The sequence below is a fragment of the Diadema antillarum genome, unplaced genomic scaffold, assembly GCF_040938485.1.
Source record: "Diadema antillarum isolate AM-2024a unplaced genomic scaffold, OU_Dant_1.0 seq00001259_RagTag, whole genome shotgun sequence".
NCBI lineage: Eukaryota > Metazoa > Echinodermata > Echinoidea > Diadematoida > Diadematidae > Diadema > Diadema antillarum.
The window spans coordinates 100,669-114,088 of record NW_027272042.1 but is presented as its reverse complement, the minus strand read 5'-3'; the positions used below and the strand labels follow the sequence as shown (position 1 = coordinate 114,088).

General features: G+C 40.9%; 1 protein-coding gene across 1 annotated transcript in view; it reads left to right on the top strand.

Moving 5' to 3' along the window:
- LOC139745366 (H(+)/Cl(-) exchange transporter 6-like) overlaps positions 1-13,142 on the top strand; it is a 42,412-nt gene extending 29,270 nt beyond the window's left edge. Inside the window, exons 14-22 of the mRNA XM_071655760.1 lie at positions 340-493; positions 1,112-1,271; positions 1,911-2,017; positions 2,691-2,877; positions 4,124-4,263; positions 4,638-4,803; positions 5,808-5,915; positions 6,389-6,514; positions 13,032-13,142. Coding sequence (XP_071511861.1) covers positions 340-493; positions 1,112-1,271; positions 1,911-2,017; positions 2,691-2,877; positions 4,124-4,263; positions 4,638-4,803; positions 5,808-5,915; positions 6,389-6,514; positions 13,032-13,142 — 1,259 coding nt within the window. The remainder of the gene's footprint in view (positions 1-339; positions 494-1,111; positions 1,272-1,910; positions 2,018-2,690; positions 2,878-4,123; positions 4,264-4,637; positions 4,804-5,807; positions 5,916-6,388; positions 6,515-13,031) is intronic.
- Positions 13,143-13,420: the final 278 nt, after the last annotated feature.

Genomic DNA, 13,420 nt, shown 5'->3' with positions numbered 1-13,420 from the left:
CTTCCTTGTCCCACTTAGTATTTTACTACTCAGTTTTGGCAAATGCAAAAGGGAAAAGGATGATGATGATGATGATGATGATGATGATGATGATGATGATGATGATGATGATGATGATGATGATGATGATGATGGTGGTGGTAATGATTTTAATGATGATGACAGTGACAATGAAAGTGTTGATGACAATAGTAACAGTGATTATTGATTCCTGAGAAGATATGTTGAAATAGATTTGTTTTATTATCTGTTTTAATACTACCATGAAAAATCCTTGAAAAATTGCATTTTGTGAATTTTTTATGTAACCTAATCTCTTTCTGCATATCATCTTATCAGGAACATTCAGTCTTCAGTCGCTTGGACTCTTCTTCATGTACTTCTTCTTCCTGGCCTGCTGGACCTACGGAGCAGCTGTACCAAGTGGTCTCTTTGTGCCTTCTCTGCTGTGTGGAGCTGCGTACGGCCGATTCGTTGGAAATGTTTTACACAGGTGTGTTTAACTAGTGGTAGGCATAATCTTCTAGCTGTCAGTGGACTCCCCTTGCAACACCTTAAAATATCTCGAGGGAGGATTGTCTGACTTGAGCTCAGGATGCAGGCTCACACAGTTGAACAACGAATCATGACCAAAAAGTCTGTTGTGCTATGATGATGAAGATCAGTTCTTGATTGTTTGAAGGCAGATGCACTTCTGAGTGACCCAGCTCATTGCCCTTTGAACCCTGCTGTTTCCTGAGATTAAAGTTGACACATGCCATTGTTCTGACACTGAGACAATCGGCAGACTAATCGGCAGGAACTGGAAAATCCTACATATGTACATGATTCCTCATGTGTACTTTTTATGCAAAGCATCCTTGGATTTGCTCCTTGTAATTGTTACAAACTCTTTGATAACGTCCCAGTTTTAAGGTCAAAGTTAAGGACTGTATTTTGCCATGGCCCTTCATGCATGTATGGCTTAGCATAGCAATAACGGCAACAAAAGTGCACAATTTTGCGTATTGAACAACAGTATGTGACTTTCTGTAAGAAAAAAAAAATACGACACTTTATATGTTTGTGAGTGATTACAGTTATGTCTTTTGTGTTTGTGTGTTTTCGGCAGCCTCTTTCCAACCCGAGCAATCTACACAGGATCGTTTGCTCTGGTGGGCGCTGCAGCGTTTCTAGGGGGCGTGGTCCGCATGACAATCAGTCTGACAGTCATCCTGATTGAATCAACCAATGAGATCAGTTACGGCCTTCCCATCATGGTGACACTCATGGTACAGTAGGATGTAGTCACATCATCTGTTTGTGTTTCTTTTTCTCTTTTAGGGTATTGACATTGATATGCTTGATTTATCTTCAATTGGCTCTTCTTTTTATTGTCATTTTGGACAGAAAGCATTCATAGTGCAGTTGTGACTTCATTTTGGCATGGGTTGTCAGCCAAATACGTGTTGTTTTGTTTTTTAGATGATGCCATCTTTACCTATTCTGTAGAAACACAAATTTAGATAATTATGCTGCGTATCTTGATTCAAATGTATTTGGAATTGATGCTTTTATGTGGTAGTGCACTATCTGGTGTCTTAACCAGGAATTGCCTGACATAATCATGGAATGATACTTGTGATACAGTATGAGAGTACAAAATATTCAGATTACTTTCTTTTCTTCTTCCTTTTTTTTTTTCTTACAGGAGGACCTTGGCATAAGATAGGTAATCATGTCATTAGGTTTGAGAGAAAATTGACCTTACACCTTTTCTAGTAATACTTGAATGACCACAGCTTCAAAGGGTTTAAGTTAAGATTGTCTTGTAAAAGATGTTCATCAAATCTAACAATCAACCTCTTAAGGATTTACCTTGTCTACTCATGCTCTTTTCTGTTGCTGTTGTGTTTTGTTTTAATTCTTAGGTTGCCAAGTGGTCTGGAGACCTGTTTAACCAAGGTCTGTATGACATTCATATCAAGCTCAGAGGGGTGCCACTCCTAGAATGGGAGGCTAACCGGAGTATAGAGAGGTACGTCTATCACTTTCCCCCCTTGCTAGGATCTCTTCCTGGGATGATGATAAAAGTAGATGTACTTTAGTTGATTTTATTTCTTTTTGTATAACACTTTTCCACCACATTACTATGCAAAGTGCTAATGGCACTTCTCAACTTCTCAATTTCTCAATTTCTTCTCTGGCCACAGGAATTAACCCTATGCCTATTTGTACATTCAACATATTTTCTCTTTTCTAGCATCATGAAGGAGCACTTGACTTACACCTGTACCTCTTTCAGAATGTGGGGGAAATAATATTCCATTAACATATGATGGTAGCGAGTCGAGGGAATGTGAACTTATCATAAAAAGTCAACTTTTACTGAACGATCTTTATTTTCTTTATATTGCGCACTGGCATCACAAGCTATCGTAGTCTTCTCATCCAGTAATGGCGGCACTGAGACTTTAAGAATTCATAACTTTGTGCATAACTTGAATGGATTGTCCAATTTCCCTCAAACTTCATTACTTATATTGATGCATTCACTCTACCCACACGTAAATTTGGGTTTCATTCCCATTTAAAGGTGTAAATATGAGTTTGAAAGGCTGTAGTCAGGGTCATAATTCAAGACTGTTACTTTGAACCTACATGTACCTCTCTTTCCTTTCATCCTTCCCCCATTCCTTACGTCCTTTCAGGCTTAGAGCTCACGATGTGATGGAACCAGACCTCGTGTACGTCTACCCTCACACCCGCGTCCTCTCACTCATCAACATCCTCCGGACCACCACCCACCATGCCTTTCCCGTCGTCACGGAAACGGCACCTCGGCAGAAGCCCAGGCGGCCCATCGATGCAGTCACCAGCAAGAATATGATGTTCAAGGTATTTTTCAGTAGTCAAGTTTGTAGACTGTATACGCAGTATATTTCACAGTGCTTTTGTTCTCATAAATTTGACCAGTTGATCAATATTTGTCAACTTGGCAACTCGCAAAAATATTGCCTCCTGTACTGCGTAAGCATTGTATTATATTATCTTTAAGGTGACAACTCACTTACAGTATGTAATCTTCTCTGGAAAAGTGAAGATACTGCTTTCTCATTTCAACAGTGTGGTTCTCCACGATGAATCCAGCTACATGCAAAATTGCCTCACAATTCTCATGTTGCAAACTATTGTACTTATGGAATTTACAGAATGTTCAGTATTTAAACTCATGTAGTTGCTGGTGCATAGACGGTGCATCTGTATTGTGTGTTCCTCGTGTGATGGTGTTATTGTCAAGCCCACTGGAGGTACGTGGAGACTAAGGGATCACCTGTTGCGTCTGTCCGTCCGTCGTCCGTCCGCTGTCGTCCGTCCGTGACGCTACAATGACTTGAATAACTCTCTACTGAGGACTTGTACACTACTGGTTGAGGTGGGGATTCATGTTTTGAACATTCCTAGGAGAGATAATGAGAAACCTCTTATGAAATATGAAAGAGCATGTAATTTTAGGAAGGATTCAACGTTTATTTGATGAAAATTGGTTTTCAAATGGCTGAGATATCCAAAAAAGTGATAATAATAAAAGGCGACAGGCCACGCCTTTTATTAGGATCTCTTTGTTTCACGTTGTTTTTGGATATCTCAGCCATTTCAAAACCGATTTTCATCAAATAAACTTTCGATACCCCTTACAGAGTGGTTTCTGAATATCTCTTCTCAATATCTCGCAAAACGTTAAAAGCTAAATCCTCACCTCGACCAGAACTGTACACACCCTTTAATTTCAGTCAAACTTGGAGGGAAGAATGGTTATACAAAGTTACATAATTTACCCTTGAGGTCACCTCAAGGTCCAAGGTCAAAGGCAGGGGTCAATGAACTTTTTGGGCCCAATGTTAATTTTTTCTGGCGTGTTTCGATAATGGCTCATAACTTTTGATGTATATGTCTGTTTGTGACCAAACTTGGATGGTAGATGTCCCTTGGGGAGATGAAGTTCATCACAAGGTCAAAGGTCATAGGTGGGGTCAATGAACTTCCGGGATTTAGAAAAACATTAATTTCTTCTACGCGAATGGGCGAGACACATTTTGGCACTTGCCTTGTTTTAGAGGTGTTCACTCCCTCTTCCTTACAGGCCTCCACCCTAACGAGAGCAGAGGAGAGGAAACTGAGAGGACAGTCAGTGCTTCTTAACGATGCAGAGGCCTCGAGTCTGATGTCTGGTAGTCACACCCGGCCACGCCTTCACTCCGAATCAGTGAGCCACACACTCAGGTAGTTAGAGCTTTTATTTATCAGCATCTTCAGACATAGGCTACATGTATGGTGTGTATTAAACTGACAGATTGTTATATTATCTTCTCTCTCATTTGTGTATTATTCAAATGAATGATAGACTTAGAACATCTAGACATATCTTACTACTCTGTTGTATGCAATGAACACCAATTGTCACACGACACCATGACTTGGCTGTCAGTAGCATGGGATGCCTTGCAACAATTCTTCTCAATTTATGGAGGAGCGTGGTACTTATTGGCTTTTGTGGTGCTTGTTAAATAATAAGGATGAAACACTCCTTCACTCTCTTTCCAACATTTCAAGTTAAGTGATTACTTGCACCTCATTACATGTTTCCACGACTACAGTCACACAGCAAGTATCAATGGACCCGTACGAGATGTCGAGACACCCCCTGACTCGGGCGAGGAGGTTCGAGATGAAGACCGACCTTTGACCTTCCACGGCCTGCTCATGAGAGACAACTTGGTGACTCTGCTGAGACACAAGGCCTGTTACCCTGAAAACTTACAAGTGAGTGCTCTTTGGGGTAGCAAAGTTTTTTAAGATTCTTTTTTTTTTTATAGGATTACTTTATGTATGGCTATAGTTCTCTGTCCATTCCATGTTAATCTTGTCCATCTTTCTTGTTCTCCTCTTCCTCTTTTTAATCTTTTTGCCTTTCTCTGCTTCATCTGTTTCTTCTTCTCCTCATATCCTCTTCTTTCTCTTCGTTATCTTCTTCAATCTTTTCTTCTTCTTCATTTCACTCTCCTCCTCCTCCTTCATCATTGTCTTCTCTTCTTTTTTATCTTCTCCTCTTTCCACTTCTCCTTCTCCTTCTCCTATTTTTTCTTCTCCTTCTTCTTCTTCCTTCTTCCTCTTCTGTCTTCTTCTTCTTCTTCTCCTCCTCCTCCTTCTTCCTCTTCTCCTTCTTTTTCCTTCTTCCTTCTTTCTTCTTCATCTTCTTCTCCTTCTTTCTTCTTCATCTTCTTCTTCTTCTTCATCTTCTTCTTCTCCTCCTCCTCCTTCCTCTTCTCCTTCTATTTCCTACTTCTTCCTTCTTCTTCCTTCTTCTTCTCCTTCCTTCTTTCTTCTTCTTCATCTTCTTCTTCATCTTCTTCGTCATCTTCATCTTCTTCTTCTGCTCCTCCCCCTCCTCCTCTTTACTATGACATTAGAGGTACTGTTTACCATTGGGAGAAGTGGTTTTAAAAATGTGCGAGTGATCACATTGATGCATATGTGTGGGTTAGTTGTATCACAAGACATCCTACCATATGAAATATTTTAATATAGCCTAAAATATAGGGAAATATCACCATTTTTCTCAATAAACCATAACTGTGGACAATTTATTCTAGAAACAATTTTATTGTAACTATTGTTCACATTTTGTGTATTTAACAATGTTACTTAGAATTGATTATACTGATTCAATTTTTTACATTGGTTGTTTCTATCCCTAACTCACATTTTAGAACTATTTTTTAAGATAATGCCTGTAAAGAGCATGTGTGGTATGTTTACATCGTCAGGGTTTCTCACAGCCTCATGTATCCTATGAGAAATTGGTGGCTGACTACCCGAGATATCCGGACATCTATGACATCAGCTGCGCTGATATTGATGGAAGCATGATAATGGTGAGTTTCTCTATTATGGAACAAATATCAAAAATATGTTCTGTCATCTTCTGCCCATACCTTTCTTAGTTCTTGTCATCCTTGGTTTGTAAAATACTGTGGTGATAGTAAATACTTGATTACATTGCAGTTTTGTTCTCAAAAGCTGGTATTTCTTGTAGTGACAGGCATCAACATTTTCATTCATTGATTTTTCCTTTTTTGGTTAATGGAGGAGAACATTGAACACGAATTTATGATCAAGCAGAATTTGTCACTTTTTGTACATTATTTATTAGCATCTGTGGTAGTATATGAAAAAGTGTGTGACACTGAATTCTCGCTTTATCTGCCCCCCGAGGTGTATTGTCAAAATACATTGAATGTATCTGCCACATCTCCTGTGCTCCAGATTTGTACAACAAATTCAATCAAGAAATATGTGTATATTGACTGCTTGCATCTTTTTTTTTTTCCGTCTCTCTTTCTTTTAGGATGTGACCAAGTACATGACACCGTGCCCTTACACCGTCTACCCCGACACGCCTGCACCAAAAGTCTTCAACCTCTTCCGTACAATGGGTCTGAGGCACTTGCCTGTGGTCAACTGCCTTGGAGAGGTGACTTTAACCCATCCCCTTCTTTACATGTGGCAGTGTGCAAATATGTAATGCATGCTTTGCTACTATTGATAACCTTCTTGATGATAGTTTTAGCTCAGCAATCATGCTGGACTTCAGGCACAAAGATTGATTCCTCTGCCTGTACTTTTACCTGTAGATGCCACCATAGAAATGCTAACTGAATCAGGGCTTCCATTTTATAAAAACTTATAATCGATTATAAGTCCTGAAAATCAATGATAACATTCCCAAATCAATAATAAGTCCATAAATCAATTATGATAACTCTCGCTTGCTAAAACAGGGCCCAGATCTATGAAGTTCATCCAGTATTCTGTCCTGCCAAATTGCCTACATCAAATGCTTCCCTGCTACATAATTATACATTTTTTTTTTTTTTCAGAGAGTTTCTGTTTCCAATACTGGTACTGTAACAAATTTGCCTCTTTGTTATTACTGAGTATTTTCATCCACTCAATCGGGATACTCGCCAAAGTATATGGCTGGCAGGCACCTCAGCTCATCGCTCACTCATTCATGGTCACCTCACACCCTCGCTCATCAGAGCAACCACCAACAATGAGCACCCACTACATGCACTTAAGTAGGCCAAGACATCACAAAATGAGTCAACAGTCAGGGTACATACCATTCCGATGTGTTTAATCAAGGAGGATCAACTCCAATACAGCTGCAGTGTATGTCGATTCAAGTACAGAGCATAGCACGAGAGAAGTACTGTAAACAGTATTGCAGCCAAAACAGCACCGTGGCAGGATCAGGGAGGTGAGACAACTCACCTCCCTGCACCTCCCTGGCAGGATTCAGTCTTCACCCCACTGCAATCCCCGGACAAACTCATCAAGACAAGTGCACATCAATAAACTTTATACTGACCTGACACTGGGTCAGGCACACACACACTAGCACTCATGACCCGTGTACTTTAACACATGACCTATGCCTACAGTACAGTACACACTCCAGTGCACACTCCAGTGCACAACCCTGGACTGATCCATTACAGTGAGAGGGGTGCTCTAGGCAATTTTGTGACACAACCCTCTACCAAGATTGAAACGTCCCAGTTTCAAATTATCTGAAAACGCCACAAAATTCACAGAACGTTATTTTTTTTCAAAGAAGACAAAACGAAAACTATTTACAAACTCTGAGGTACGATTGACCAACACACGTATGGCAATTAAGGCATCAAGTATAACATACAGCGTGTACAAAAATATACCTTCTCACATAGCATAAGTAGCGTATCGAAAATATTTCTTGTCACACACTAATGTTTGGCAAAAAGTTGTTTAGCACTGAAAGAGGTATCAAAACTTTAGAATACGTATGGCACTTCCATACTTTGCATCTTGAAACACCCTGTATCACTTGGTACCAAAAAATATAGGAATGTGAATACAAGCATAAAACTTTCTTCATAAAAGTCATGTTCACACCTGAGGAACTTGCAGCAATTAAACTCCAGATGTCGTCATACATGTAATACAAAACAAAATCATGCCTCGTTAACGGTCACAACGCACAACTGTCAAATCGTTCTGGCATAGAAAGACAACAGAGAAAGTGAGCAGAAATAGTTGAAGAGAAGGGGGAAATGCGAGGCAGAACCTGTACGGATAGTCGAAAAGGAAAAAGCAAAAGTGACAGGCGATAGAGAAGGAAAGTAGAGAAGGGTAAGTTAAGACATAACATGACAATTTAAGTCTTCCAGTAATCACTAGAAAACAAAATGTATTAGCTGTATGCACATTTTTTGTTCTTCTAAGTCCAACAACAACGAACTTAAAGACAAAGGAGACAAGATAATCAAGTACTCGTTCAAAAAAAAAAAAATGCTAACAAGATTCTCCAACAATGTTATCAACAAACAGACTTCAACATAATAAACATACACCTGGCATGTAGAAAGCTAAGTTTAAATCCGGTTCCCTTTGTTCCTCTTAAAACATACATGTAACATATAAACTATTTTTTTTTTATGCACCTGTTCATATACATGTCAGCCATACTTCTCCTTTGGCAAACCTGCTTTGGAATAAGCTTTATACACAACAGACAAAAAGTGCACCTTTATGTGTACACTATACATGAACACATAGTTAGAAGAGAGTGAAAGTCTGTATAAAAACACATACTTTAGTGTTAAGACAAAAAAAGTGTAAAGGCAATTATCATTTGCACTTGCAAATGTAAACACAAATTCATATGATCGGCAAAACTTTTTTTTTTTTTGTTACTGCAAAGAGAACTCATACAAACCGAACTTTTTGTAAAGTATTCCTTTACCAAGTGTCAAAAAAACCAAGGCATAACAAAAGCATTACTTAACAAAACAGAAAAGTTTTTGAATAGTGGTGTACCATATTTACAATACTTACAACATATCAACCATATCAATGCATATAACCTGTAACAGAAAAGATACAGAGACAGAGAGAGGAAGAGATAGAGAGAGAGAGAACAAGCAAGAGAGAGAGAAGAGGAGAATAGGTAAGGTTAGAAACAGGTTCAGAAAAGAAATAAACGGTCATAGAACATCTATACATGCATAGTAATGTACATAGGAACAAATCCATGCATTAACTATTACTTCTTCGACAAAGCGTGATTACACTCCACACTGTTATCCCAGTCCTTAGGAACCTTTACAGTGTAAGTTATTGTGGAATCGAACTGTCGGATGATGCGTCCGTCGTAATAGTAGCGGATAATCTTCTTCTCAACCGCACTTGCAAGAAGGGTGGTAGGCGCAATCGGGGTGGGGGTGTATCTTCCTCATCTGTGTCGCTGCCGCTAGCCGACTGGTTATTCAAGCTTTGTAGTAGGAAAGCCAAAGGCTTTCGGCTGGGGCGAGATGTGGGCGTAGTCGTCTGCGACATTTTCTTCATCGTCTAGTGATGAAGTTGTCAGGTCAATAGGCATCCTCATCTATCTCCCGAGCATCATCCATCTGAAGTCTTCATCTGCTAGTTGGGCGTCTCGTATGTCTGACAGTGTCAAGGTAGGTTGTGAAGTAATACCTCTGACGTTTCCATCTATGTCATCTTTTGGAGAGGTGACTTGGGACGTAGTCAGGACTTCAGTATATACCTCTTCTACCTTTCTTCCACACTGTTTACACTGCATGCGTGATAGCCCATCTGCATTTGCATGTTTGCGACCTGGTCATGCTGGCTCAGATCATGTTCTTGATCTCCTCTGTCATGACCATGTAGCAGATGTGCCTTGCCCTCTTGCCCGGTGGAAATCTGTTTGGCTTGATGGGAAGAATGAGGCTTTGGATTAATCATCACTCTTGGCCTTCTTGCTGAAAGTAGAAGAGACATAATTATCTGCAGACAACTGTGACTTAAACTTGGTCCCTTCATCAGAGTGTAGCTTGTGAGATATACCCCAAAGGTATCAATTCCTTCTTCGGGGGAGACTTGCTCCGCTCACCCAACTCACACCTTCTGATACTCGTACGCACCTCATCAGCTGTAATTCCTGGCTTGTAAAACCTAGCCTATATACTCAGCTAACATCTTTTTTCAGCCCATATTGTTATCCATCCCTTGGACCAGCATGCACCTCGGCTACACGTAGGCATTGTTCTGGAGTTTCAATGGCAATACAACATGCCTCCACAGAGATTTCCTTTACTCTGCCTCCCAATGTCTACTCATGCAATACGCCCTTATGCACTTCCAGCTGTTCCCGCCGGGACCAATATGTCTCGGCTGACATCAACATGTGCGAAATGCCTGACCACTCTGGTCACATCTGATTGTCTTCCTTGGCTTCTACAAGCCACCCCTCCATGTCATCTTCTACCTGAACATCTCTTTAGCACTTGTATCCGGCCACCACAGAGAAATTTTGGCTGCTATACCCCTGACCATCTGCCTCCTCACCTTTACTCGGTGATATAAGACTGTCAGTATCTCTAGTATGCTTTTACTCTTGGCCGCTCTGTCTCTGGTGTTAACTGGATAGTCCATCAAAATTGCCATGTTCTTCCCAGGTCAAAATTGCATTCTAATTTTATACTCAGCTATGTTGCATTTATTTCAGGATTCTTGTCGTTTTCTTGTAAGGTCTTTCCTCAAATCTTCCATAATAAGAAGTGATTACTCGGCAGTCTTACCAACTCACTGTATGAGTCCTGCTGCACACGAAGGGTGTCATATACTACATGCTGGCTCTCAGTGCCCTTCCTTGAAGACTTGCTGTCAGAAATGTTGCTGCTTGGAAGTCATTCCAGCCGTTAACTTTGATACAAGTCTTAAAGTGCGGCTTGTATTCGTTCCAAGATGACCCACCATTATATCTATCTGGTACTAGTAATGGTCTCTGATGCACTCCTGGGTATGGTGTGTGGGGTAGAGGTACGCCGACATCACTGACATGGTATCCATGTGCTTGCCCATAACCCACTGGAGATGATTGGTTGCTCTGTCTCTGCATTGGGGTGTGTTCTGCTGTATTGCTAGCTGGCATGTTCCTGTTTCCTGGAATCAGGGGCCCTGCATTCACTGTGTTTGCCACTATCGGTGTCGACATGCCAAATGTCATGCTCGGCCTTGGGTGTGTTGCAAAATTTGGTCCCTGATTTATTGGTGTCTGGGTTGGTGGTTCCATCGACATGGCGCCTGTCTCATTCACCTGTTTACGCTGAGGCAACTTGAATCTAATTTCAGAATCGACTTCACGAAATTTCTGTGGAAATTCCTTTGCTCGAGTTGGAGTTTCTCTTGTGCAGAGATTTGCCTGAGAGTTACTAGCATCCTCCTGTCGTTCCATTCTTGGATCTTCTACTCGAGCCATTTCCCACTCGAGTAGTTCCTTGTCCATCCTAGAACGGCTAAGTGCCTCCCTCAGTTTCGCAATCTCTCTCTCTACCTCCAGTACCCTTTCTTCAGGACTTTCCATTTTCGTTGTTTGCAGAGTCAGTCTTTATTTCAACCCAAAACCATCAGACCGCCAGAATTTTCAAATAATTGGTCAGAAACTATTACATGCGGATTTCCAGACTCAACACAAACAACACTTTCTCATGTGTTCATCCTCATTGAGCCATTGTTTTTCATCTATCTGTGTATCAGTAAACTGATCTGATATCTCTGCAGATATAACCCAATACAGGCTACCATTCCCTTTGAATTACTCAGTACCACCTGAAGTACTACAACATATTCAGTGCATGCTCACGACTCACATAGGCCTACGAGCATGGTGCACTCACGAACGAACTTGCGAGCACGTCCAACTCACGAGCAGGTTATACTCACGAGCACACTATTAACTCATAACTCATGAGCAACACTATCTCATGAGCAACACTATCTCATGAGCAACACTATTACTAACTCATGAGCAACACCAACCGACACGAGCATATGCTATGCTTTACGTGTACTTGTCAGGTACATGCTAACGGGTCACACTTGCTTGTGAATTTTGTATAGCATTCAGTGTCTGAGCTATTTCTGGGTGCATCAGTTCTGAGCACCAATGCTTTTCACTGTACCGTAGTGCAACTCATTGTTATACAGATACAGCCTGTATCACATCATGACATGCATTGATTGAAGGCTTTCAATTACGTTTCAACTTCACTTCTGAGCAACTAGTTCTAGTGCTTCATATCTGAGTTGAAAATTATGTTTCAACATCACCTCTGAGCAACTATTGCTTCATATCTGAGTTGAAATATACTCGCTCTTATTGCAAGGATAGACTCATGAGTGAGAGCGACTCAAATGCCGGCCAGATCCCACCGCTGCCACCATTTGTAACAATTTTGCCTCTTTGTTATTACTGAGTATTTTCATCCACTCAATCGGGATACTCGCCAAAGTATATGGCTGGCAGGCACCTCAGCTCATCGCTCACTCATTCATGGTCACCTCACACCCTCGCTCATCAGAGCAACCACCAACAATGAGCACCCACTACATGCACTTAAGTAGGCCAAGACATCACAAAATGAGTCAACAGTCAGGGTACATACCATTCCGATGTGTTTAATCAAGGAGGATCAACTCCAATACAGCTGCAGTGTATGTCGATTCAAGTACAGAGCATAGCACGAGAGAAGTACTGTAAACAGTATTGCAGCCAAAACAGCACCGTGGCAGGATCAGGGAGGTGAGACAACTCACCTCCCTGCACCTCCCTGGCAGGATTCAGTCTTCACCCCACTGCAATCCCCGGACAAACTCATCAAGACAAGTGCACATCAATAAACTTTATACTGACCTGACACTGGGTCAGGCACACACACACTAGCACTCATGACCCGTGTACTTTAACACATGACCTATGCCTACAGTACAGTACACACTCCAGTGCACACTCCAGTGCACAACCCTGGACTGATCCATTACAGTGAGAGGGGTGCTCTAGGCAATTTTGTGACAGTACCAAAGAGTAGTTCTAGAAAGTGCCCCAAATGATAATGTTTTAGGTGTTTTTATTATTTTTTTTTCGTCATGTTTTATCCAAGATCCTTGGCATCATCACAAGACACAATTTGACGGAGGAATTCTTGGAGGAGAAGGTGGAAGAACTTCATCGCCGTGAATCTTCTTCACAGGAGAGGCCGAGTGAAAGCTGAGGGTACAATCTATCTGTACGTCAAGCCTTGATAGCTTTGCCAAAGAAAGATGCAGGCATACATTAAGTGTGCGCTCCCTTTCTGAGGGGACTTTTATATATCTATATTTTTATATGTTGTCTTCATTTGTACTCTCATGTAAAGATTATTTTATATGCATCATTTTATGTTGCAGCTTGCATTGGAAATGATGATGATGGGGATGATGATGATGATGATGATGATGATGATGATGATGATGATGATGATGATGATGATGATGATAGTGATAGTAGTGA